At 43.7% G+C, this 25955-nt stretch overlaps 1 protein-coding gene across 2 annotated transcripts in view; it reads right to left on the bottom strand.

Moving 5' to 3' along the window:
* The window catches only part of LOC141167145 (sialic acid-binding Ig-like lectin 12), a 46708-nt gene extending 21521 nt beyond the window's left edge, over positions 1–25187 (bottom strand). Inside the window, exons 1-3 of one of the 2 annotated variants that reach the window (XM_073654530.1) lie at positions 25016–25187; positions 9074–9466; positions 6124–6477 (exon numbers count right to left, since the gene is read on the bottom strand). In XM_073654530.1, coding sequence (XP_073510631.1) covers positions 6124–6477; positions 9074–9466; positions 25016–25127 — 859 coding nt within the window. In that variant the 5' untranslated portion in view covers positions 25128–25187. The remainder of the gene's footprint in view (positions 1–6123; positions 6478–9073; positions 9467–25015) is intronic. The other variant, XM_073654531.1, reaches the window with a different exon arrangement.
* Positions 25188–25955: the final 768 nt, after the last annotated feature.

Raw genomic sequence — 25955 nt, 5'->3', positions numbered from 1 at the left:
TTTTCTTGGCTGTGTGCTTTGGGTCGTTGTCTTGTTGGAAGATGAAATTACGACCCATCTTAAGATCCTTGATGGAGGAGCGGAGGTTCTTGGCCAAAATCTCCAGGTAGGCCGTGCTATCCATCTTCCCATGGATGCGGACCAGATGGCCAGGCCCCTTGGCAGAGAAACAGCCCCACAGCATGATGCTACCACCACCAAGCTTGACTGTAGGGATGGTATTCTTGGGGTCGTATGCAGTGCCATCCAGTCTCCAAACGTCATGTGTGTGGTTGGCACCAAGGATCTCGATCTTGGTCTCATCAGACCATAGAACCTTGAACCAGTCTGTCTCAGAGTCCTCCAAGTGATCATGAGCAAACTGTAGATGAGCATTGACATGACGCTTTGAAAATAAAGGTACCTTACGGGCTCATCTGGAATGGAGATCATTGCGGTGGAGTACGTTACTTATGGTATTAACTGAAACCAATGTCCCCACTGCCATGAGATCTTCCCGGAGCTCCTTCCTTGTTGTCCTTGGGTTAGCCTTAACTCTTCGGACAAGCCTGGCCTCGGCACGGGAGGACACTTTCAAAGGCTATCCAGGCCGTGGAAGGCTAACAGTAGTTCCATAAGCCTTCCACTTACGGATGATGCTCCCAACAGTGGAGACAGGTAGGCCCAACTCCTTGGAAAGGGTTTTGTACCCCTTGCCAGCCTTGTGACCCTCCACGATCTTGTCTCTGATGGCCTTGGAATGCTCCTTTGTCTTTCCCATGTTGACCATGTCTGAGTGCTGTTCACAAGTTTGCGGAGGGTCTTAAATAGTCAGAAAAGGCTGGCAAAATAGATCTTTAATCCACACATGTGAAGCTCATTATTCTTGGTGCCTGAACTACTTCTTAATACTTTAGGGGGACCAAACAGAATTCTTGTGGTTTGAGGGGTTGAATAATAAATTACACTCTGAATTAACTTTTAACGTTTAAAAAAAAAAAAAAAAAAAGTTGCTGCAGTGCATTTCCCACTTCCAGGCTGATCTACAGTACAAATGTCACAATGCCAAGTTAATTCCGCATGTGTCAACCAGCTAAATCTGCAGGGGGTTGAATACTACTTGTAGGCACTGTACTTTTGATACAAAAAAAAAGCGAACCCACCACGTTTCGGTGACCCTATTTTTTAATTCTAGAGGTTAGGACCATCCCGAATAGGGTCACCGTGAAGTAGTAGGATGACTTTTACATTTTTTTGATTAAAATTATGTTAGCTAAGCACCCTATATTATTTTCATGGAATGTTTCTATTTAGTTATTTACTGGAGGGTATTTGCTTACTATGGTTTTATCTTGGCTTTTGTCTGTTTAGCGACCAGTGTGAACATGTGCCTAAATGCTGCATGCACACCAATTTATATTCCAGTTCATCTCCTTAGATTTTTATTTCAGTTTTTCTTGCACTCTGCAAATACGGGTATGGCCTTCCTTTTCTTTGAGCTGGACCTTATATTTATGTAGCTCCCCATGGCTGGGTGGCCATTAGCCGAGTCTCAGTCCTTCTCAGCCTTTATCCTTATGTACGCTACTTAACAAATAGTGAGGTTTTAATACTAAAGGTTAGTGATATGGTGGGATGGCTTTAACATTTTTTTGATCAAAATTATGTTAACTAAAAACCCTATATTTTCATGTACTGTTTTCTGTTTATTTATTGCAGGATATTTGCTTATTATGTTTTTAACTGCTCACATTTATCCTGGGCTCTGAGCTGAGCGCTTACACCAGGATTTCCACATAAATCTCTGAAATTTCTGATTTAGAACCCATGATTGAAGATTACCTATAATGAGCCAGATGGAGAGAGTGTGTACCCTCTCTGGCCTATGATCTGGCGGTGTCTGACTTTTCAAAGGTGCACAAAGCTGTGGCTTTTAATTACACTTAGAAAAGTAGGACACAGCTGAACACAGGCCAGACAGAGTCCAGAGTAACTTTGCTGCCTCGTTATAGTGAATGGATTCCTCAGAGAATTCATCTAAATCACGTTATTCGGAGATTATGACTATGTTTTTTCAGCGTTTTTTTTCTGCAGCAAAACCTGATCTCTTGCCAGAAGGTTTGTTCAGGGATTTTTTTGCTTTTTTGCTTATTTTTTACTCCATTTTTGTCTCTTTATGAATGTACATAAAATTCAGTGAAAAAAAAAACTTATTCTATTGCATCAGATTTTGGCACAAACAAAAGCTGCAAAACCTTATACCTGAATTTTGGCGCATTTTTAAGCATTTTTTTTCACCACTCATTACTTTCAAATGAAAAATGATAAACAAATGCTAAAAAAACTCTGAAAGAAGTGACATGCTCTATTCTGTTAAAAAACATGCAAATCACAAAATACTGATCAAACGAAAACCAAAGGTGTGTGCATGAGATTTCTGGAATCTCATAGACTTTGCTGGTACTGTAAAACGCAGCTAAAAATTTGCATTAAAAAATGCTAAAAAAAACACCGAAAAAACACTATGTGTGAACCTAACCTTAGATGGAAACCCCGATGTAAGTGCTTAGCTTACAGCACAGGATAATAATGATCCAAAATGCTATGTAAAATGTTCCCAACAAAAGATTAAACTCAATACACAAAAAAAAGCAAGTCCCCCCTCAGGTCCATCATCTGTCAATAGAAATATAAGGAGCTTTCATGTTACTAGTGCTACAAAGGCTCTGGGAAAGCGCTATGGCTCCTCATCCAAAAGAAATTCAGCTAATTCTGCACTTCTAAATCCAAATTTCCCCCTCCTCTCTGAGCCCCACAGTGTGCCTAAACCACATTTTCATCCATATGTTTGGATTTTCTGTAGCGATGAGAGCTCGCTTTATTTATGGGTGCTTGTCTCCAGGAGCATGAGCTGGGCACTGCGACGTACTGAGCACTACAATGTACGGACACTACAATGTCAGATTTGCAATTTTCACTCAGCAACATCCACTGCTGCTTGACTCTGAAAAGCATCCATGGAGTAAAAATACTACACTTGTAGATATTTTTCCAGAGGTGGGGTCATTTGAGGGGGGGAATGTGCTCTTCTGTATATTGAGTCCGCAGACTATTCTATGGAAATTTGTTCTCCAAAAGTCAAATACAGTTCTGCTCAAAAGTTTACATACCCCAGCAGAATTTTTCCTTTCTTGGTCTTGTTTCAGAGACTATGAATAACAACATTTTTTTTCTTCACTCATGGTTATTAGTTGGGTGAAGCCATTTATTATCAAACTACTGTATTTTCTCTTTTTAAAATTTAATGACAACCAAAAGCATCCAAATGACCCTGATCAAAAGTTCACATAACCCAGTTCTTAATACCATGTATTGCCCCCTTTAATATCAATGACAGCTTGAAGTCCTGTGTGGTAGTTGTGGATGAGGTTCTTTATTTTCTCAGATGGTAAAGCTGTCCATTGTTCATGGCAAAAAGCCTCCAGTTCCTGTAAATTCCTGGGCTGTCTAGCACGAACTGCGAGCTTCAGATCTCCGCAGAGTGGCTCAATGATATTGAGGTCAGGAGACTGAGATGACCGCTCCAGAACCTTCACTTTGTTCTGCTGTAGCCATTGACAGGTCGACATGGCCTTGTGTTTTGGACTGTTGTCAGGTTGGAATGTCCAAGTACATCCCATGCGCAGCTTCCGGGCTGATGAATGCAAATTTGCCTCCAGCATTTGCTGATGACGTGCTGCATTCATCTTTCCTTAAACTTTTACCAAGTTTCCTATGCCTTTGTAGCTCACACATCCCCAAAACATCAGCGATCCACCTCCATGCTTTACTGTAGAACTGGTGTTCCTTTCATCATAGGCCTTGTTGACCTCTCTCCAAATGTGATATTTATGGTTGTGGCCATAAAGTTAAATTTGGGCCTCATCACTCCAATTTATCTTTTTCAGAAGTTTTGAGGCTTGTCTTGTGCTGTTTGGCGTATCGTAGGCGAGATACTTCATGGCATTTGCACAGTAATGGCTTTGTTCTGGTGACTCGACCATGCAGCCCATTTTTCTTAAAGTGCTTCTTTATTGTGCAGCTTGAAACAGCCACACCGCTAGTTTTCAGAAAGTCCTGAATTTCAGCTGATGTTATTTGTGGCTTTTTCTTTGCATCCAGAACAAATTTCCTGGCAATTGTGGCCGAAATTTTAGTTGGTCTACCTGACCGTGGTTTGGTTTTTACAGAGCCCCTGATTTTCCATTTGTTAATCACAGTTTGAATGCTTCTGACTGGCATTAACAATTCCTTGGATATATTCTTGTATCCCTTTCCTGTGTTATACAGTTCAACTACCTTTTCCTGTAGATCTGTTGACAATTCTTTTGCTTTCCCCTTGACTCCAGAAATATTAGTGGCTGGATGAAAGATGCAAGAGTCTGTCTAGATTCCAGAAACTCACTCAGCTTTTATGCACACACACTGATTTTAAGCAAACAGATCACAGGTGAGGATGCTACCCTTAGTAGCCATTCAAACCCATTTGTGTCAAATGCATGTTATCAGGCCAAAATCACCATGGTATGTGAACTTTTGATCAAGGTCATTTGGATGTTTTTGGTTGTCATTAAGATTTAAAAAGTGAAAACACAGTAGCTTGACAATAAATGGCTTCACCCAACCAATAACCATGAGTGGAGAAAAAGTTATTTTATCATTCATATTCTCTGAAAGAAGGTCAAAAAAAATTCTGCCGGGGTATGTAAACTTTTGGGCACAACTGTAGCTCTCCTTCTCTCCTGAGTCTTGCTATGTGTCTAAGCTGTACTGTAAAGCCACATATGGGGTATTGCCATGGTCAGCAGAAAATGTGTTACAAATTTTGGTGCCATTTTTACTCATTCCCCTGTGTAAGAATGTAAAATCTTGTGCTAAAACAATTTTTTGAGAAAAAAATGTAATTATATTTTCTTCACTGCCCAATGGTATACAATTCTGTGGTGTCAATATGATCACTGCACTCTTAGATGACAAATGAGAGGTGTAATTAGTAAAAAGGGGTCACTTATGGGGGATTCTTCTTTTCTAGCACCTCAATCGTTCCTTCCCTTCTGAGTTTTCCACTGTGCCTAATTTTTTTTTTTCGATTACATGTAGGGTATTGCCACATTCAGGAGAATTTGCACAACAATCTGAGTTGTCAATTTTTTTCTATTATCCTTTAAAAAAATTAAAATCTTGGGGCTAAAACAAAATTTTAGTTGTAACTATGTAATTATGCATTCTTCATCACCCAATGGTATAAAATTCTGTGAGGCAAATGTGGTGATAACATGCTCACTGCACCCCCAGATGAATTCATTCAAGGGGTTTAGTTTGTAAAATGAGATCACTTATGGGGTTCTGATGTTCTGGCACATCAGGGGCTCTGCCAATGTGACATGGCACCGTCAAACTATTCCAGCAAAATCTGAACTCCAATATGGCGTTCTACCTTTCTGAGCTTTGCTGTACCTCAAAAGCAGGTTTCAACCACATATGGAGTATTGATGTAGTCAGTAGAAATTGTGTAACAATTTGTACCGTTCATTTTCTCCTATTATCTCTTTTAAAATTATTCATGGTGGATTTATGCTGTCTTTTATTATCATATTATTTTTATGTCATATATTTTTATATTGTTTGTGAGTGCCTTTTGTGCTACCACATGCCTGATTTTTTGCAATAAAGGCTATTATTATGTCAACATATGTCCCTTTATCTAAATATTCTTTGAACATCTCTCTGAATTATTTGGCAGTTTTCTAGTTCCATCTGAGTGGTTTCCACCTGTCCTGTAGAAACACTTAGTAACATTTAATCAATAATTACTCTCTAAATTTAATTGATTATATCTGTAGGTGTCTCTATGTCTTTTCACAATTTTGTTATTTGTACTCAAGCTGTAGATACAGGTTGGGCATCATTGAGCAGCAGTGTGTGTGCTTGACTGCTGTGCCATTCATTCTCTATGAGATTGTCAAAAATACACCAAGTGTTGTACTAACCTTTCTCCGGCACCGTATGGAGCAGAGGTTTATGTCATTTTTGGTCACAGTATGGAAACATGTAGACGAAATTCAATATTTAATAGTTGCACAGAACTAATAACATTGATCTCACCTACAACTACAACCTCTGTGCCTTGTATGGATGATACTGTATTCGCTGCTCCCCTTAGTTTTGTCTGTACTTTGCAGCAGTATTGCTTGTTGTCCTTTGCTGTCGCTCCCGTTATTCTTAATGAGAGATCCTCAGGAAAATTCACCACAGACCATCGTTCTATAATCTCTGACTTATTCCACGTGGTCCATGTCACAGATTTATCATTATTCTCAACACACAGATCGCTGGATCCCACAGTCCACGTGACTCCTTCTATAGTGGAGGAATCTTTATAGTTAATTAAACACGGTATAGTGATATCTTCTCCAATAAAGGCAGGAACCACATCTGTCTGTTCTATTGAAAACTCATCTGAAGGGAACAAAAAAGTCATATGTAACATGCAAAATGATACAGATAGGAAGAGCTATGAGTCTCCCCTCCATGCAGATGATACAGATGGGAGGAGCTATAAGTCTCCTCCCCATGCAGGGTGATATAAATTGAAGGAGCTATAAGTCTCCGACTCCTTCGGGGTGATAGAGATAGAATTAGTCATGATATTCCACTCTCTGCAGGGTGATACAAATTGAAGGAGCTATGTGTCTCCTCCCCCTGCATGGTGATACAAATATGAGCAATGAGTCTCCTCCCCTGCAGGGCAACACAGAGAGGAGGAGCTGTGAATCTCCTTCCTCTGCAGGGTGATATAGATACAGATAGGAGGAGCTATGAGTCTCCCCCCCTGCAGGGTGATAAAGATAAAAGGAGCTATGAGTCTCCTTCTCCTGCATGGTGATACAAAGAGGAGCTATGAGTCTCCTCCCCCTGCAGGGCGACACAGAGAGGAGGATCTGTGAGTCTCCACCCCCTGCATAGTGATACAGATAGAAGGAGCTATGAGTTTCCTTCTCCTGCAGGGTGATACAGATAGGAGGAGCTATGAGTCCCCCCCCCCTGCAGGGTGATAAAGATAAGAGGAGCTATGAGTCTCCTCCTCCTGCATGGTGATACAAATAGGAGCTATGAGTCTCCTCCCCCTGCAGGGCAACACAGAGAGGAGGATCTGTGAGTCTCCTTCCCCTGCAGGGTGATACAGATAGCAGTAGCTATGAGTCTCCTCCCCCTGCAGGGTGATAAAGATAGCAGGAGCTACGAGTCTCCTCCCCCTGCAGGGTGATACAGATAGAGGAGCTATGAGTCTCCTCCCCCTGCAGGGTGATACAGATAGAGGAGCTACGAGTCTCCTCCCCCTGCAGGGTGATACAGATAGAGGAGCTATGAGTCTCCTCCCCTGCAGGGTGACACAGATAGGAGGAGCTGTGAGTCTCCTTCCCCTGCAGGGTGATACAGATAGAGGAGCTATGAGTCTCCTCCCCTGCAGGGTGACACAGATAGGAGGAGCTATGAGTCTCCTTCCTCTGCAGGGTGATACAGATAGGAGGAGCTATGAGTCTCCTCCCCCTGCAGGGTGATACAGATAGGAGGAGCTATGAGTCTCCTCCCCCTGCAGGGTGATACAGATAGGAGGAGCTATGAGTCTCCTTCCTCTGCAGGGTGATACAGATAGGAGGAGCTATGAGTCCCCCCCCCCCTGCAGGGTGATAAAGATAAGAGGAGCTATGAGTCTCCTTCCCCTGCAGGGTGATAAAGATAAGAGGAGCTATGAGTCTCCTCCTCCTGCACGGTGATACAAATAGGAGCTATGAGTCTCCTCCCCCTGCAGGGCAACACAGAGAGGAGGAGCTGTGAATCTCCTTCCTCTGCAGGGTGATATAGATACAGATAGGAGGAGCTATGAGTCTCCCCCCCTGCAGGGTGATAAAGATAAAAGGAGCTATGAGTCTCCTTCTCCTGCATGGTGATACAAAGAGGAGCTATGAGTCTCCTCCCCCTGAAGGGCGACACAGAGAGGAGGATCTGTGAGTCTCCACCCCCTGCAGGGTGATACAGATAGAAGGAGCTATGAGTTTCCTTCTCCTGCAGGGTGATACAGATAGGAGGAGCTATGAGTCCCCCCCCCCTGCAGGGTGATAAAGATAAGAGGAGCTATGAGTCTCCTCCTCCTGCATGGTGATACAAATAGGAGCTATGAGTCTCCTCCCCCTGCAGGGCAACACAGAGAGGAGGATCTGTGAGTCTCCTTCCCCTGCAGGGTGATACAGATTGCAGTAGCTATGAGTCTCCTCCCCCTGCAGGGTGATAAAGATAGCAGGAGCTATGAGTCTCCTCCCCCTGCAGGGTGATACAGATAGAGGAGCTATGAGTCTCCTCCCCCTGCAGGGTGATACAGATAGAGGAGCTACGAGTCTCCTCCCCCTGCAGGGTGATACAGATAGAGGAGCTATGAGTCTCCTCCCCTGCAGGGTGACACAGATAGGAGGAGCTGTGAGTCTCCTTCCCCTGCAGGGTGATACAGATAGAGGAGCTATGAGTCTCCTCCCCTGCAGGGTGACACAGATAGGAGGAGCTATGAGTCTCCTTCCTCTGCAGGGTGATACAGATAGGAGGAGCTATGAGTCTCCTCCCCCTGCAGGGTGATACAGATAGGAGGAGCTATGAGTCTCCTCCCCCTGCAGGGTGATACAGATAGGAGGAGCTATGAGTCTCCTTCCTCTGCAGGGTGATACAGATAGGAGGAGCTATGAGTCCCCCCCCCCTGCAGGGTGATAAAGATAAGAGGAGCTATGAGTCTCCTTCCCCTGCAGGGTGATAAAGATAAGAGGAGCTATGAGTCTCCTCCTCCTGCACGGTGATACAAATAGGAGCTATGAGTCTCCTCCCCCTGCAGGGTGACACAGAGAGGAGGATCTGTGAGTCTCCTCCCCCTGCAGGGTGATACAGATAGGAGGAGCTATGAGTCTCCTTCCCCTGCAGGGTGATACAGATAGCAGGAGCTACGAGTCTCCTCCCTCTGCAGGGCGATACAGATGGTTATTTAGAATATACTTTTCGGTCATTACTTTACCTTTAAACTGTATGAATGTTCCAGGACGATTCTGCCATTGTTCTATGATATTGGACCCTTCATATAAATGAATTCTACAGCAGAACATTGGACGATCCGACCTCCGCAGATTACTGATTGTAATGGTCGCTGTTCCCTCTTCTTTGGGATTTCCCACCATTGAGATTCTTCCTGTGTAGTTTGGATGTGTCCGGCCTTCTGTGTGATTGTATATTATATTACCATCTCCACATCGGTCCTTCCCACCTCGCCTCCAGTACACTCTCACATCTACATTCCTGTCCTGTGGATACGTGAAGTTACATGGAATAGTCACTGACCCCCCCTCTTCTACAATGATGGTGCCTTGCTGCTCTGTGCAATATTGTCGATTTTTATCATCACTGCTTCCTTCTGTATGAGGAAAGAAAATCATAATTATCCTGGCATGAAGTCACTCTTTTAAACTGTACTTTTCACATACTTGACAATGTGTGAATTAACTTCTAACGTTCAGTTTTCAGGACTAGAGTGACTATACACTGGGGAACGCAGTTTTCATAGAGTTAGATCTGATACTTGTTTTTGACTAACTTTGGCCTCTAGATCCAAAAGTGACACAGTTGTCAAGTCATCACAACCACTTTTTAAGCTACAGGATAGACTCCCATTGACTCCAAAACCATAAAAAACATACATACAATAGAAAATAATGAAAAAAATAACCTAACTGTAATGATTATTTAAGTTGTTTTGTTCATACAAAGGATATATTTAACTGTGAGTCAAATTGTGAGCATGTAGTAAAGTTAAGGTAAAAATTTACTCTTTTAGCTTTTCCTGGAGTGTTCAATCTGTGGGCTGATACGGGCAGTCCAGAATTGTTTAAAGGCATAGTAATCTTAGTGTATGTAAATAGTGGTGATTAGAGATGAGCGGTGTTCGACTAGAACTGTTCGCCAATCTCAAATTCGAGCTGTTTTGGGCGGTGTTCGAGTTGTTCGACGAACCCGAACGATTTGCAAAAAATTCGGCTGTTCGAGGTTATGTTCGATAACTGTTCGTGCACCAAAAGCGTGTCCTGCATGTCTGGCGCTATTTAGAGCACCAATCATGCAGGGATTGTCTGCCACTCACTGGAATGCCACAGCCATGGTGGTTGTGGCATTACAGTGATTGCCCAAATCGATGGGAACAGTGCCAACAGTGAAACATGAAAAGCCGGCAATTCAGCAGCGGCATACACCGGTACCCGACAATTTAGAACCGAAAGAATAGAGCTTCACACATAGATTAGATAGATATAAACATGTCAGCCACATATATACGAAGTACAGTGAAAGTGCTGCTTACTGTACTTGTCATTTAGTGTAAAGGATTTATAAAAAAAAATATTAGTGTTTTCATGCACCGTCTCTTTAAAAAAGCCGGCCGGCAATTCAGCATCTGTACCTGACAATTTAGAATAGAAGGAATAGAGAATCACACATAGATTAGATAGATAGAAACATGTCAGTCACATATATATGAAGTACAGTGACAGTGTTGCTTACTGTACTTGTCATTTAGTGTAAAGGATTTATTAAAAAAAATAATAGTGTTTTCATGCACCGTCTCTTTAAGAAAGCCGGCCGGCAATTCAGCATCTGTACCCGACAATTTATAACAGACAGAATAGAGCTTCACACATAGATTAGATAGATAGAAACATGTCAGTCACATATATATGAAGTACAGTGATAGTGTTGGTTACTGTACTTGTCATTTAGTATTAAAATAAAGGATTTATTATTAAAGAAATTGGCGTGGGGTTCCCCTTAATTTTAGGCTCTAGCGGAGGTTAAGCAGACAGCTGGGGCAGATGTTTGAAGCCTGGGAAGGGGGTAATACCCACGGAGCTTCCCAGGCTACTAATATCAGCCCCCAGCTGAATACATAGCCTTTACTAGCTATTAAAATGGGGGACCCCCCCCAAAAAATGACGTGGGGTCCCCCCTAATTTAATAGCTAGCAAAGGCTAGGCAGACAGCTGGGGGCTGATATTAATAGCCCAGGAAGGGAGCCATGAATATTGGCCCCCTCCCAGGCTAGAAACACCAGCCGTCAGCCGCCCCAGAAATGGCGCATTCATAGGATGCGCCAATTCTGGCACTTAGCCTCGCTCTTCCACGCTGCCCTGTAGCGGTGGCAGTGGAGTAATAGAGCTGGGGTTGATGTCAGCTTATAATGCCAGCTGACATCAAGTCCAGGTTAGTAATGGAGAGGCGTCTATAAGACACCCCCATTACTAACCCGATAGTCAAAGTTAAAAAAAACACAAACACCCAGAATAAAGTCCTTTAATTGAAATAAACACACAATTCTTTATTGTTCTAAATTAAACCATACTTACCGTCACGCCCATTCCAGCTGAAGCCAACGATCTCCTGTAATAAAAATAAAATAATAAAGCAACCTCATCCTTACCTTTCCATGGTTCCCACGACAGCTTCAGCTCTGCTACATCGAGATGACAGGCTGGACCGCAGCAGAACGCCACCATCCAGCCTGTCATCCCGCAGACACTGAGAAGAGCAGGCTTGCTTGCGCTCCACATTGTCTCTCTGTGACGACATAAAGATGAGCCGAGGTCATGTCCAATGAACTCAGCTCACCTCATGCACGTCACTTACAGCGTGGGAGTATTCTCACGCTGAAGCGCTGAGTGCAGGAGAATTTTCCCACGCTGTCAGTGACGTGCATGAGGTGAGCTGAGATCATTGGACATGAACTCGTCTCATCTTTATGCCATCACAGCCAGACACTGCAGAGCGCAAGCATGCCTGCTCTTCTCAGTGTCTGCGGCATGACAGGCTGGATGGCAGCGTTCTGCTGCGGTCCAGCTTGTCATCTCCATGTAGCAGAGCTGAAGCTGTCGTGGGAACCATGGAAAGGTAAGGATGAGGTTGGTTTATTATTTTTCTTTTATTGCAGGAGATCGTTGGCTTCAGCTGGAATGGGCGTGATGGTAAGTATAGTTTAATTTAGAACAATAAAGAATTGTGTGTTTATTTCAATTAAAGGACTTTATTCTGGGTGTTGTGTTTTTTTTAAATACTTTACTAGAAATTCATGGCGGTCATGTCTAATACTGGCGTGACCCCATGAATTTTGGGCTTGGGGCCAGCTGATAATACCAAGCTGGCCCTAACCCCTTTATTACCCAGTGAGCCACCGCACCAGGGCCCTGGATGAGTTGGGTACAGCGCCAGAAGATGGCGCTTCTATGAACGCGCCATTTTCCGGGGTGGCTGCGGACTGCAATTTGCAGCGGGGGGGGGCCCAGAAAGCTTGGGCCTCCTTGCGCTGCAGATTCCAGCCCCCAGCTGCCTAGTTGTACCTGGCTGGACACAAATATAGTGCAAAGCCCCACGTATTTTTTTTTAAATTATTTCATGAAATTCATGAAATAATTAAGAAAAAAAGGCCTTCCCTATATTGTTGTGTCCGGCCAGGTACAAATAGTCAGCTGGTGGTTGGGGGCAGCCCGTTCCTGCCTGCTGTACCTGGCTGGACACAAATATAGTGCGAAGCCCCACTTCAATTTTTTTTAATTATTTCATGAAATTCATGAAATAATTAAGAAAAAAAGGCCTTCCCTATATTGTTGTGTCCGGCCAGGTACAAATAGGCAGCTGGTGGTTGGGGGCAGCCCATTCCTGCCTGCTGTACCTGGCTGGACATAAATATAGTGCGAAGCCCCACTTCAATTTTTTAAAATTATTTCAGGAAATTCATGAACTAATTTAAAGAAAATTGACGTGGGGCTTCGCCCTGTTTTTGTGTCCAGCCAGGTACAACTAGGCAGCTGGGGGCTGGAATCCGCAGCGCAGGGAGGCCCAAGCTTTCTGGGCCACCCCCGCTGCAAATTGCAGTCCGCAGTCACCCCGGAAAATGGCGCGTTCATAGAAGCGCCATCTTCTGGCGCTGTACCCAACTCATCCAGGGCCCTGATGCGGTGGCTCACTGGGTAATAAAGGGGTTAGGGCCAGCTTGGCATTATCAGCTGGCCCTAAGCCCAAAATTCATGGGGTCACGCCAATATTAGACATGACCACCATGAATTTCTAGTAAAGTATTTAAAAAAAACACAACACCCAGAAAAAAGTCCTTTAATTGAAATAAACACACAATTCTTTATTGTTCTAAATTAAACCATACTTACCGTCACGCCCATTCCAGCTGAAGCCAACGATTTCCTGAAATAAAAGAAAAATAATAAAGCAACATCATCCTTACCTTTCCATGGTTCCCATGACAGCTTCAGCTCTGCTACATCGAGATGACAGGCTGGACCGCAGCAGAACGCTGCCATCCAGCCTGTCATCCCGCAGACACTGAGAAGCACAGGCTTGCTTGCGCTCCACAGTGTCTCTCTGTGAGGGCATCCAGATGAGCCGAGTTAATGTCCAATGAACTCGGCTCACCTCATGCACGTCACTGACAGCGTGGGAAAATTCTCCTCCACTCAGCGCTTCAGCGTGGGAGAATTCTCACGCTGAAGCGCTGAGTGCAGGAGAATTCTCCCACGCTGTCAGTGACGTGCAGGAGGTGAGCTGAGTTCATTGGACATGAGCTCACCTTATGCACGTCACTGACAGCGTGGGAGAATTCTCCTGCACTCAGCGCTTCAGCGTGAGAATTTTCCCACGCTGTCAGTGACGTGCATGAGGTGCGCCGAGTTCATTGGACATGAACTCGTCTCATCTTTATGCCGTCACAGCCAGACACTGAGGAGCGCAAGCATGCCTGCGCTTCTCAGTGTCTGCGGGATGACAGGCTGGATGGCAGCGTTCTGCTGCGGTCCAGCCTGTCATCTCGATGTAGCAGAGCTGAAGCTGTCGTGGGTACCATGGAAAGGTAAGGATGAGGTTGCTTTATTATTTTTCTTTTATTGCAGGAGATCGTTGGCTTCAGCTGGAATGGGCGTGACGGTAAGTATGGTTTAATTTAGAACAATAAAGGATTGTGTCTTTATTTCAATTAAAGGACTTTATTCTGGGTGTTTGTGTTTTTTTTTAGCTTTCACTATGGGGTTAGTAATGGGGGTGTCTTATAGACGCCTCTCCATTACTAACCTGGGCTTGATGTCAGCTGGCATTATAAGCTGACATCAACCCCAGCCATATTACCCCCTGCCACCGCTACAGGGCAGCGTGGAAGAGCAAGGCTAAGTGCCAGAATTGGCGCATCCTATGAATGCGCCATTTCTGGGGCGGCTGACGGCTGGTGTTTCTAGCCTGGGAGGGGGCCAATATTCATGGCTCCCTTCCTGGGCTATTAATATCAGCCCCCAGCTGTCTGCCTAGCCTTTGCTAGCTATTAAATTAGGGGGGACCCCACGTCATTTTTTTGGGGGGTCCCCCATTTTAATAGCTAGTAAAGGCTATGTATTCAGCTGGGGGCTCATATTAGTAGCCTGGGAAGCTCCGTGGGTATTACCCCCTTCCCAGGCTTCAAACATCTGCCCCAGCTGTCTGCTTAACCTCCGCTAGAGCCTAAAATTAAGGGGAACCCCACGCCAATTTTTTTTAATAATAAATCCTTTATTTTAATACTAAATGACAAGTACAGTAACCAACACTATCACTGTACTTCATATATATGTGACTGACATGTTTCTATCTATCTAATCTATGTGTGAAGCTCTATTCTGTCTGTTATAAATTGTCGGGTGCCTCTGCTGAATTGCCGGCCGGCTTTTTTAAAGAGACGGTGCATGAAAACACTATTATATTTTTTAATAAATCCTTTACACTAAATGACAAGTACAGTAAGCAACACTGTCACTGTGCTTCTTATATGTGTGACTGACATGTTTCTATCTATCTAATCTATGTGTGAGGCTCTATTGCTTCTTGTCTAAATTGTCGGGTACCGGTGTATGCCGCTGCTGAATTGCCGGCCAGCTTTTTTAAAGAAAGCGTCTTCTGAGCAGTTTGTCAGCTTTTGGACACCTTTGAAGGTGTTTTCTATGTGTTTCTATGTGTTTTTGTTTGCCTGCCATTGGTTTTAACGGTGTTCGACGGTGTTCTAAGGTGTTCGACGAACAGTTCGACGAACAGTTCCTCGAACATCCCGGTGTTCGACGAACCGAACCGAACCCGAACACTACGGGGGTGGCTCAACACTAGTAGTGATGAGCGAGTATGTTTTGTTAACCTTTTCGCCGAGTATACTTGGGCGAGCACTGAGCATTTATAGTGTGCTCGGGCTTTAAGTTTTCGTCGCTCCGTGAACCTGATTTGCAGTGGTTTGACAGATTTAATACATGTGAGGAATACTGGAAAAACAGGCATTCCACACATGTATTAAATCTGTCAATACCGTACATTAAACATATCCATCTTAACAAACAGTCCTTTTGAGGACTAACTAATCCATCCTCAGAGACATCAGGCAGGCAGTGTATATAGGCAGGCAGGCAGGGTATATAGCAGACTGCAGTGCATATAGCACAAGAGGCTCCATTCCAATTCTGACTTCTGCTGCTGTTAGATATTTCTATACAAAGGCCCAGGTCTCAGGGGCCAGGAATACTTTATTTTGGATCTTAATCCTCATTATTTGCTTAAAAAGCAATCCAGAGAAAAATTAGACGTTCTGCCCACCAAGCCTAATGTCCTGGTTCTCCCAAGTCTTACTTAATATTATCTCCTATTTTTTCTAGAGCAACATTTTAATCAGTACAGGCTGAGGAGGTCTACCCATTGGCCCAGGCCTTGCAGGGATCCTATGGGTTCTCTCTATTGCAAGCACATGAGTAAAGACTTCTTTGCCAAAGGTGTCAAGAAGCCATTTTGCAAAGAAGCTTACTGGATTGCCCCCTCCACTTTCTCCGGGACCCCCACCAGCATAATATTATTGCACCTCTACTGATTTTTCAGGTCTTCAGCCCTAGCATGCAGGTCCACCACTGCCCATGTATGACTGTCAATGTCTCTATGAACAGGATGAGGGGCATCCTCCAGCTCACATACTTGGTGCTTTACTGCCATGGTACTCTCCGCTCCCTTCAGCACATTGTGATGGATTATGGAGATAGTCCTGAATGAAGCCAACTTGAACGGCCAGCATATAAAGGGTGGTATTACACTTATTAACTTCATTGAGAACATCCAGTAAAGAAGGAGAGTTTCCCAAAAATGCATATACAGGAGTGCATTTTCCCCTTTCCCCCATTAGAGGACCTTCCCACCTCTGGGAACCCCCATGACATGGGGGCTATTTTGAGACTATCACTTTCCTCCTCCTACATAGCAAGGGCCATATATCAGGACCCTGTTGGAGACAAGTGTATGGACCCCTGACTGTTCACTGCCAACCTCTTGCTCCCAGATACTGAATTTTGTGTCTTGTATGCACTCTGTTCCAGTCTGGCAGTTACCTCAACACTGATAGCCTCCTGTCTCCATGCAACTGATGAACGATTGTATTCCTGAAGTATTGGCATTGCTGTTCCTTCTTCCCTGCCAGATCTTTTACTGTGGGTCATTTTGCCCCTTTAGCCAGAAATCAGCTCCCTCAGCACAAACCCCTTTGCCACCAGGGAATTCTCCTCATCCAGTATGGATATAGTGACTGAGGTGAAGGATGTAGCTGTGGAAATATTGCATCAAGTCTATTCACAGGTGGAGGGGGAAAAGAAGCCACCACACATTCACCTCCTGATTCTGCAGGCTGATCAATCAAGGGCTTCCTCTGACAGAGGTCTTCAGAACCACAGTCCTCCTCCAGCACGTGTAGTGACTGCTATTTCTTTATAACCGTGTCACCCACAGCTTCAGTGGTGTGAGGGCACTAGCGGCTTCCTTTCTTCTCAACTGCACTGAAGGCAGGAAGGTGCCACCGGACTGGAGCTCCTAGTTGTGTAGAAGCAAAAGACTAACCAAGAGCGCAGATGGATGTTTTGGTGAGAATGCTAGCAACTACCACTGCTTCTCTCAGCCCCCCTCACAATGCAGCACCAGGTCCCACTCTTAAGATGGCATCCATCTTCCCAGCAGTGTGAGCTGTGAGCTATATGGTTACTGAGGGTGCTGGTGCCAATTTTCTGCCCCAATGACAGCTTTATGTAACCCAGCATATTTTTTTTCCACAAAAATGATTTTTCGACAGAATATTTATATTTTCAAAAGGGTATTAGGAGAAATTGGACCTTAAAAGTTGTGAAATTTCTCCTGAGTGTGCCGATGCCTCATATGTGGAGGAAAGCCATTTTTTGGGCACACGGCAGGGCTCGGAAGGGAAGGAGTGCCGATTGATGTTTTCAATGCAAAACTCGCTGTAATTGACAGCGGATCCCATGTCGCGTTTGGAGAGATCGTGATGTGCCTAAACAGTGGAAATCCCCCACAAGTGATCCCATTTTGGAAACTAGACCCTTTATGGAACTTATTTAGATGTGTAATGAGCACTTTGAACCCACAAGTGTTTTGAACAAGTTTATGACATAGAGCCATGAAAAAAAAAATCTTTTTCTTTTCCACAAAAATGATCTTGTCACCGCAATATTTTTATTTTAACAAGGGTAGCAGGAGAAATTGGACCCCAAAAGTTGCTGTGGAATTTCTCCTGAGTAGGATGATACTTCATATGTGGGGGAAAGCCATTGTTTTGGTGCACGGAAGGGCTCGGAAGGGAAGGAGTCCCAATTGACGTTTTCAATGCAAAACTCGCTGGAATTGACAGCAGACCCCATGTCTCGTTTGGAGAGACCCTGATGTGTCTAAACAGTGGAAACCCCCCACAAGTGACCCAATTTTGGAAACTAGACTCCTTAAGGAACTTATTTCTATGTATGGTGAGCACTTTGAACTGCCAAGTGTTTTTCCAAAGTTTATGACGTAGAGCCATGAAAAAAAAATCTTTTTTTTTCCATAAAAACGATCTTGTCACTGCAATATATTTATTTTAACAAGGGTAACAGGAGAAATTGGACACTAAAAGATGTTTTGCAATTTCTACTGAGTAAATTGATATCTCATATGTAGGGGAGCGCCAATTGATCTTTTGAATGGAAAACTCACTGGAATTGACAGTGGAAGCCCATGTCGCGTTTGGAGAGCCCCTGATTTGCCTAAACAGTGGAAACCCCCCACAAGTGACCCCATATTGGAAACTAAACACAGTAAGGAACTTACTTAGATGTGTGTTGAGCACTTTGAACCCCCAAGTGTTTTGCAAATGTTTATGACGTAGAGCCGTGAGAAAAAAAATCTTTTTTTTCCCACGAAAATTATATTTTCAACGCAATATTTTTTTTTAACAAGGGTACCAGGAGAAATTGGACCCCAAAAGTTGTTGTGCAATTTTACCTAAGTATGTCTATATCTCATATGTGGGGGAAAGCCATTGTTTGGGCGCATGGCAGGGCTCAGAAGGGAAGGAGTGCCAATTGATGTTTTCAATGAAAAACTCGCTGGAATTGACATCCGACCCCATGTTGCGTTTGGAGAGCCCCTGATGTGCCTAAACAGTGGAAAACCCCCACAAGTGACCCCAGTTTGGAAACTAGACCCCTTATGGAACTTAACTAGATGTGTGGTGAGCACTTTGAACTGCCAAGTATTTTGCAAAAGATTATGACGTAGAGCCATGAAAAAAAAAAAAATATTTTTTCCACAAAAATGATCTTGTCACCACAATATTTTTATTTTAACGAGAGTACCAGGAGAAATTGGACCCCAAAAGTTGTTGTGCAATTTCTCCTGAGTTCGCTGATTCCTCATATGTGGGGGAAATCCATTGTTTTGGCGCACGGCAGGGCTAGGAATGGAAGGAGCGCCAATTGACGTTTTCAATGCAAAAAACGCTGGAATTTACAGCCGACCCCATGTTGCGTTTGGAGAGACCCTGATGTGCCTAAACAGTGGAAATCCCCCACAAGTGACCCCATTTTGGAAACTAGACTCCTTAAGGAACTTTCTTAGATGTGTGGTGAGCACTTTGAACCCCCAAGTGTTTTGGAAAAGTTTATGACGTAGAGCCATGAAAAAAAAAATCATATTTTTTCCACAAAAATGATTTTGTCACCACAATATTTTTATTTTAATGAGGGTAACAGGAAAAATTGGACACCAAAAGTTCTTCAATTTCTCCTGAGTACGCTGATATCTCATATGTGGGGTAAAGCCATTATTTGGGCACACGGCAGGGCTCGGAAGGGTAGGAGCGCCAATTGACGTTTTCAATGCAAAACTCGCTGGAATTGACAGCGGACCCCATGTCGCGTTTGGAGGGCCCCTGATGTGCCTAAACAGTGGAAACTCCCCACCTGTGTCCCCATTTTGGAAACTAGACTCCTTATGGAATTTATTTAGATGTGTGGTGAGCACTTTGAACCCCCAAGTGTTTTGCAAAAGTTTATGACGTAGAGCCGTGAAGAAAGAAAATCATTTTTTTTCCACATAAATGATCTTGTCACTGCGATATTATTATTTTAAAAAGAGTACTAGGAGAAATTGGACCAAAAACGTTGTTGACCAATTTCTGCTGAGTACTCCAATACCTCATATGTGGGGAAAAGCCTTTGTTTAGGCACACGGCAGGGCTCAGAAGGGAAAGAGTGCCAATGGACATTTTCAATGCAAAACTCGCTGGAATTGACAGCGGACCCCATGTCGCATTTGGAGAGCCCCTGATGGGCCTAAACAGAAGAAATGCCCAACAAGTGTCCCCTTTTTGGAAACTAGACCCCCAATGAATTTATCTAGATGTGTGGTGAACACTTTGAACCCCCCAGGAGCCTCACAGAAAATGATAATGATAATGTTGACTTGTGAAAATTTAAAAAAAAAACATTTCTTCCACAAAAATGTTAATTTTTTTTTAACAAGGGTAACAGGGGAAAGTCAAAATCTGTTGTCCAATTTCTACTGAGTACGCTGATACCCCATGTGTTGGATAAAACTACTGTTTGGGCTCATGTCAAGGCTCGGAAGGGAAGGAGTGAAGCTTTAGAATGCAGATTTTGATGGAATGGTCTGTGGGCGTCATGTCACGTTCTCAGAGCCCCTGATGTGCCTAAACAGTGGAAATGCCTAATAAGTGCCTTCTTTTTAGAACTGATACCTGATTTGTGAAGTTTATAATATCGCGTCATATATCAGTTGTGTAGGACAGCCTAACACTACACAACTGACTTAGACAACCTGATGACTACTACTTCAATTGTGTAGTGTTAATCAGGTTGTCATAAGTCAGAAATTAATTTAGTAGTGCATGGAAGTATGGTACCTTTTGAAGCATTCTTTCATGCACAGGCCAGGTTTGTCGGGGCAGGTGTCACATTGATAAATTCTGTCCTTGCTTATTTCCCTTTTATAACACGCTCGGCACCTCTTTTGTGACCTACCCATTTTTGCAACTTGAGGGATCTCCCCTGGGAAATGCTGGCCTGGTACAATTAAAGGTCCTTCAGATACGGAGGTACTGGGGCCAACTCCATCTCCACTGCCAAATATAAGGGCCTTGATAACTGTTTCCTGGAAGTGAAGGTATGACGCAGAAGTCTAGCCTGCACATTGTGACAGCAGGAAAGCATTGTGCATTGCCATCTGTACAAGGTGCACCGCCAACTTTTTGTACCACACCTTGGCCTTTCTCAACGCACTGTATGGCTGGAGGACTTGATCCGCGAGATCAACTCCCCCCATGTACTTGTTGTACCGCATTGCAAAGTCTGGTTTGACGACCTGTGTAGTGGAACCTCGTACAGTGCTGAGGGTGCTGCCATCACCTTGTATGGTGGTTAAGATAAGGACATCCCTCTTGTCCTTGTACTTGACCACCATCAGGTGGTCACTACAGTGGGCTCTGCTTTCACCCCTTCTGAGCAGCTGCCCAATTAGCGTCTTTGGGAGACCTATCTGATTTTTGCGGACAGTACCGCTTGTTGTGGTACGTTGCGCAGAAAGGGACTTGAAGAGAGGGACACTGGTATAAAAATTATCCACGTACAGGTGACAACCTTTATCCAGCAGTGGGTGCACAAAGTCTCTCAAAGTACTTCCCTTCGTAAACTCTAAACTTGTGAGTGCACCCTGAGGTACTCTCACAAAGTTTATACAGCTTTATTCCATACCTGGCCCTCTTGCTGGGCAGATACAATCCAAGCCGCCCCTTAAAAGCAATTAAGGACTCAATCACACAGATGTCACTTTGGGGCATGTACACTTCAGAAAACTTGTTGAAGTGTTCGATGACCAGCCGAACTTTGAAAAGACGATCAAAGTTCAGGTCATTGCATGCAGGACACCTTGCATTATTGTTGTATTACAAGAACTTGTGAATGGCCTCAAAACATGTCTGGGTCATGACCATTCGGAACACTGGAGTGTTATACAAAACGTCAACACTCCAGTATTGCCGAACTTCTGCCTTCTTCAGGATCCCCATATGAAGGACCAGGCCCCAAAACTTCATAATTTCTACTGCGTCTACAAGAGACCAGTTATAAAATGATAAAGAGGGGTTTTGTTCCAAAAAATGATGAGCGTACAAATTAGCTTGGCCCACCATGAGGTTTATGAAATCCTCAGAGAAAAAGACTTTGAAAAAGTCTATTTCTGTGAGGCCGATGGTGTCAAACTTGATTCCTGATTCCGCTACGAAATCAGGAATTAGTGGCTCATAATTTTAGGGGGGCCAGGTCCATATGAGGTCAGTAGTCGGGGCGCTGGTTTGTCTTCTCTCCTGGAGCAATTGCGGGGCGGTCCAGCAGCCCCTGTGGAGGTAGAATAGGAGGAGGAAGAAGAGGAGGAAGAGGAAGATGATAAGGAGTCGGAAAAATAAAGAAATGTGAGATCCTCGCCCTCGCTGTCAGTGTCGGAGGCAAGAAAAGAGAATTCCTCGTCTGCTGAGTAGCAAGTTTGGGATGAGCGGGACAGGAACTGGAGCCCGGAGCAGGAGACTGGGACTGGAGCTGGAGACCAGAACCGAGAGAATTAACAGGGACAAAAAAAATCCTGAAAAGCAGCGAGCACGGACGTTGATCAGTGATGTAGTCACTGGTCAGTGCTCGGCCGCTGCAGGATGCACAAAAAAAAAACTGGTGGGAAAGGAGGTAAAAAGAGGGGGGAGGGGAAGAGGGGGATTGGGGTGGATGAGGGGGGAATAGAGGTGGACTTACCAAAATCTTCTCTGTTCTTCTTTCAGCAGGCTCTTTCTTTTGGAGAAGGAACCGCAACAGGTCAGGAGCAGGAGACCCAGGACGCCAGAGCAGAAGATCCAGTAGACCGGAGCAGCAGCTGAAGTGACTGGAGCAGGTGAGAAGGCGGTCTTGTGGTGTCACAGAAGATTCAGTGGCACTACAAGGCCCAGCGACAGAAAGATCAGATGTGACCGCTCTGTAGAAATCCTCACCAAGTGTGAGCGTCTGCAGGGCGGTCACAGGGTTGTGACAGCCAGGTCACAGACCGGTCACCACCCGGTCAGGTAATCTGATTGGAGAGATCGATGATGACATTGATTGCTCCAATCAGAGTACCTGAATACAGGTGACAGGGCAGTCACAGGGAGGTATCACCTTCCTGTGACCCACTGTGGCACATGCTCTGCCCCAGCCATCTGATTGGTGACATTGATCATACCAATCAGACATGGCTGGGGCAGAGCACGCATCAGAGGGGGTCACAGGGAGGTGACACCTCCCTCTGACTGCCCTGTTACCTGTATTCAGGTACTCTGATAAGAGCGATCAATGTCATCATCGATCACTCCAATCATAACAGTCTGGGGGCTTTGATCACATTACAGGGGATCATGGGGCGGTGACAGGCAGGTCACAAGCCTGTCACCACCCCATGACGACCCTGTCACCGAGCGGTCACTCTATGATCGGTGCTATCGATGTGATCGGCGATCGCACCGATCATAGCACTTTGGGGTCAGGGCTGAGGTCTTCTAGTAACAGCCTAGGATCGGTGCTCTTAGGATAACCGATCCTAGGCTGCACATCACTGTTTATGGCAATTTCATTGTCGGAAACAGTGAGAATGCTGTGATTGGCTGTTCAGAATTGAACAGACAATCACAACGATCGTGGGTGCGGGGGTGCTACCGGCGCCATCTACCCTGAGGTAAGATGGCGCCAGAAATTTAATGTGATCACTGTGACTTTGGTCGCGGGACCGCATTAAAGACCATGACCTAATAGTACGTCTTTGGTCCAATCGGCCCAGGTCACCATGACGTACTATTAGGTCACACGTCAGAAAGGTGTTAAAGATGATTTTGGAATGAATCCATAAAAAAACTCCTTAAAAAACTTTGTGCGAACATAGCATTTTCCTTTACTGATCTCCAAACCATTAACTTCTTCTGCCTCCATTGATTTTCCTAATGTATAAGCCACCTCCAGGGTAGTTTCACCCCTACATGGTTGCTTTTTAACAGACCCATTTTTAGATATTAGATACTCCACTAAAAAACTTTAATGTAAGATTCCTTAAACTGTATAACATTACCAGTCAAGGTTCAATTAATTAAAGCGAGACACATGTGAGCAGTAAAAGCAGACATTTACATATATAATATGTTATAGCAGATATAACGATATTATAGGCATATACTGGATTATGGTGATCTTAAATTGCCAGCCCTAAATATATTTATTACAATAATTTGGGGAAAAATTCCATGGAACTTGATGATGACTTTTTTTTGGTAATCATCATGTATTAATCCTTACTTCATATGTCTCATCTTTTTTTAATCCACTCCTGGCTTTGGATTAAAACTGCAATTTCATTTTTCCAAAAAAGGTATATAATCATCCTAAGGCTAAGACAATGGGATCAATTATGGTAATGACACTTGGCCCAGACTCCTGCGAGAAAAATGGATCACAGTAAACTGACACTTGTCACAAACTGTGATCAGAGTTTGTAATATCTAATATATTATCTATGAAAATGTAAAGATTGTAAAATCTTATTCCTTGATTTCGTTCCCTGATGAAAGTTTTCTTCATTGCATTTAGCCAGTTTTTTCATTTAGTTTTGAACCTTTTTTTGTTTGTACCCAATTCATGATTCAATTTCAGATGTTTTAGCCAGATTAATCAATTAAGACTATCTAAAAATTAGCAAAATTTGGCACAATATCACTCCATTACTCCTCCCTAGTGTATTGTCGCAATACATCCGCACTTCGGAGCAATTTTGAGACTTTTGGCACCAACATTTGACATTTGGTAAAAGAAGTGGCAAAAATTGTTCAAGACAGGAAGACTTTGTACCAAATTCATGAATTACATAAGTCATCTTTATAAATTTGACAGTAAAAAATGGCATCAAATGCCGGCAAGATATTAAATAAAAGGAAGGTAACTTGAAATATAAAAGACAAATGATGAATCGGTGAGCTTATTTTTACTTTTAAAAGTCTTGACCAAACAGATCCTCACACCATCCCACTGACTCCCACTTACATAATAAATAAATATGGACACTATGGGAAGCTACAATTCATACAGTTTTGTGGTTGACGTAAAAACAACAATTAGTGCCAATAGTTACGTAAGTTAAGAACAGAAGGACGGCAACAATATTGACCCACAGAACTTCCAAAGATATTGAGCATTGTAATGGGATGTGAAAGAAGCCAATTAAAAATGTTTGTGAATATGAACTTTTTTGAAAAAAGAATATACAACTCAATATACAATAGTATCGAAAACATACTAAACAAAATGGCTAACATTGACTATTTCTCAAGTTTTATCTGTATAATTTCCTGAACCATACTGATGGCAAGTTCCGAAAGAACTCAGCTCAGAATACATTTAAATGTTCACAATTGTCAAAATTCAGACTGATTAAAAGGAACATTTACACAGAAGATGAACTAAGTTGCATTAAAGCACCCACATATTACAAAATGCAGCAAAAAAAGAGAGGACAAACCACTCATACAACTGACCTTGGATGGCGAAGATCAGCAGCAGGAGACATCGAGCTTCCATGATCGTCAACTGTCTTTCATTCCTCCTTCTTAGCATTGGTTTCAGTAAACACAAGTCATTTCCTTTCATGTCACAATCTGTGGTTGAAAGTTCTGTTCTTGAGTTCTTGTTTTTAAAAAGTCTTAAATGCATGTACAGTGTGGTGTTGTATTTAGTGAGGAAAGTATTTTTTGCTTTCTACGTGGTTTTCAGTAAGCACTTTTTTAGTCGGGGAAAAATTTATCTGATAGGAAATTGTCATGGAAATCTAGACTAAAATAGCATTTACATTTATTGTTTATGAATGTCCTTCAATGGCCTACATGTAAGATAAGGAACCTCAAAGCAAAAGATCAAAATAGGCCTCCTATTATGGTGCCAGAGGTTTATCATTTCTGCACACCACTTCTACAATCACAAAGGCAATGAATGATTGTAGAAGTTTCTTTCTCATATCTTTCCCATGCTACTCTTATGTTTTCGTAACTGGTCAGGACTGGCGTATAAACACCAAAAGACACCGTATTTTTATCCAACTACTGAGTTCTGCAAAAATATTGCTACATATTAAGGTGTTTATGTAGCGTCGGCGCCCCTGCCTCCTGCTAGGCAGGGACGCCGTTCCCCTCACCTCTCCGCTCCGTGCCGGCGGCTTCCTCCAGCTCTGCTGGCAGCGCGTGCTGCTTCCCGGCCTCTGTGCTTAGGGCGCGTGCGCGATCGCCCTCTCTTAAAGGGGCCGCGCACGCCGCCCTAAGGAGTCCCTGGCCAATGGCTGGAAGACCTCACCATATATAAGGCACCTCCTCCAAAATGGAGGTGCCCGAGCAATGTTGTTGCAAAGCCTTTCAACTCTGCTTCAGCCCTCAGGTCCTGTTACCAGATACTTGCCAGTTACCTGCCAGATCTCCGCTTGATACT

The sequence above is a fragment of the Phyllobates terribilis genome, unplaced genomic scaffold (genome assembly GCF_046119375.1).
Source record: "Phyllobates terribilis strain yellow unplaced genomic scaffold, ASM4611937v1 Scaffold_11__3_contigs__length_659146591, whole genome shotgun sequence".
In the NCBI taxonomy this organism is placed as follows: domain Eukaryota; kingdom Metazoa; phylum Chordata; class Amphibia; order Anura; family Dendrobatidae; genus Phyllobates; species Phyllobates terribilis.
Note: the sequence above shows the minus strand (reverse complement) of the source record. Positions and strands in the feature narration are given on the sequence as shown.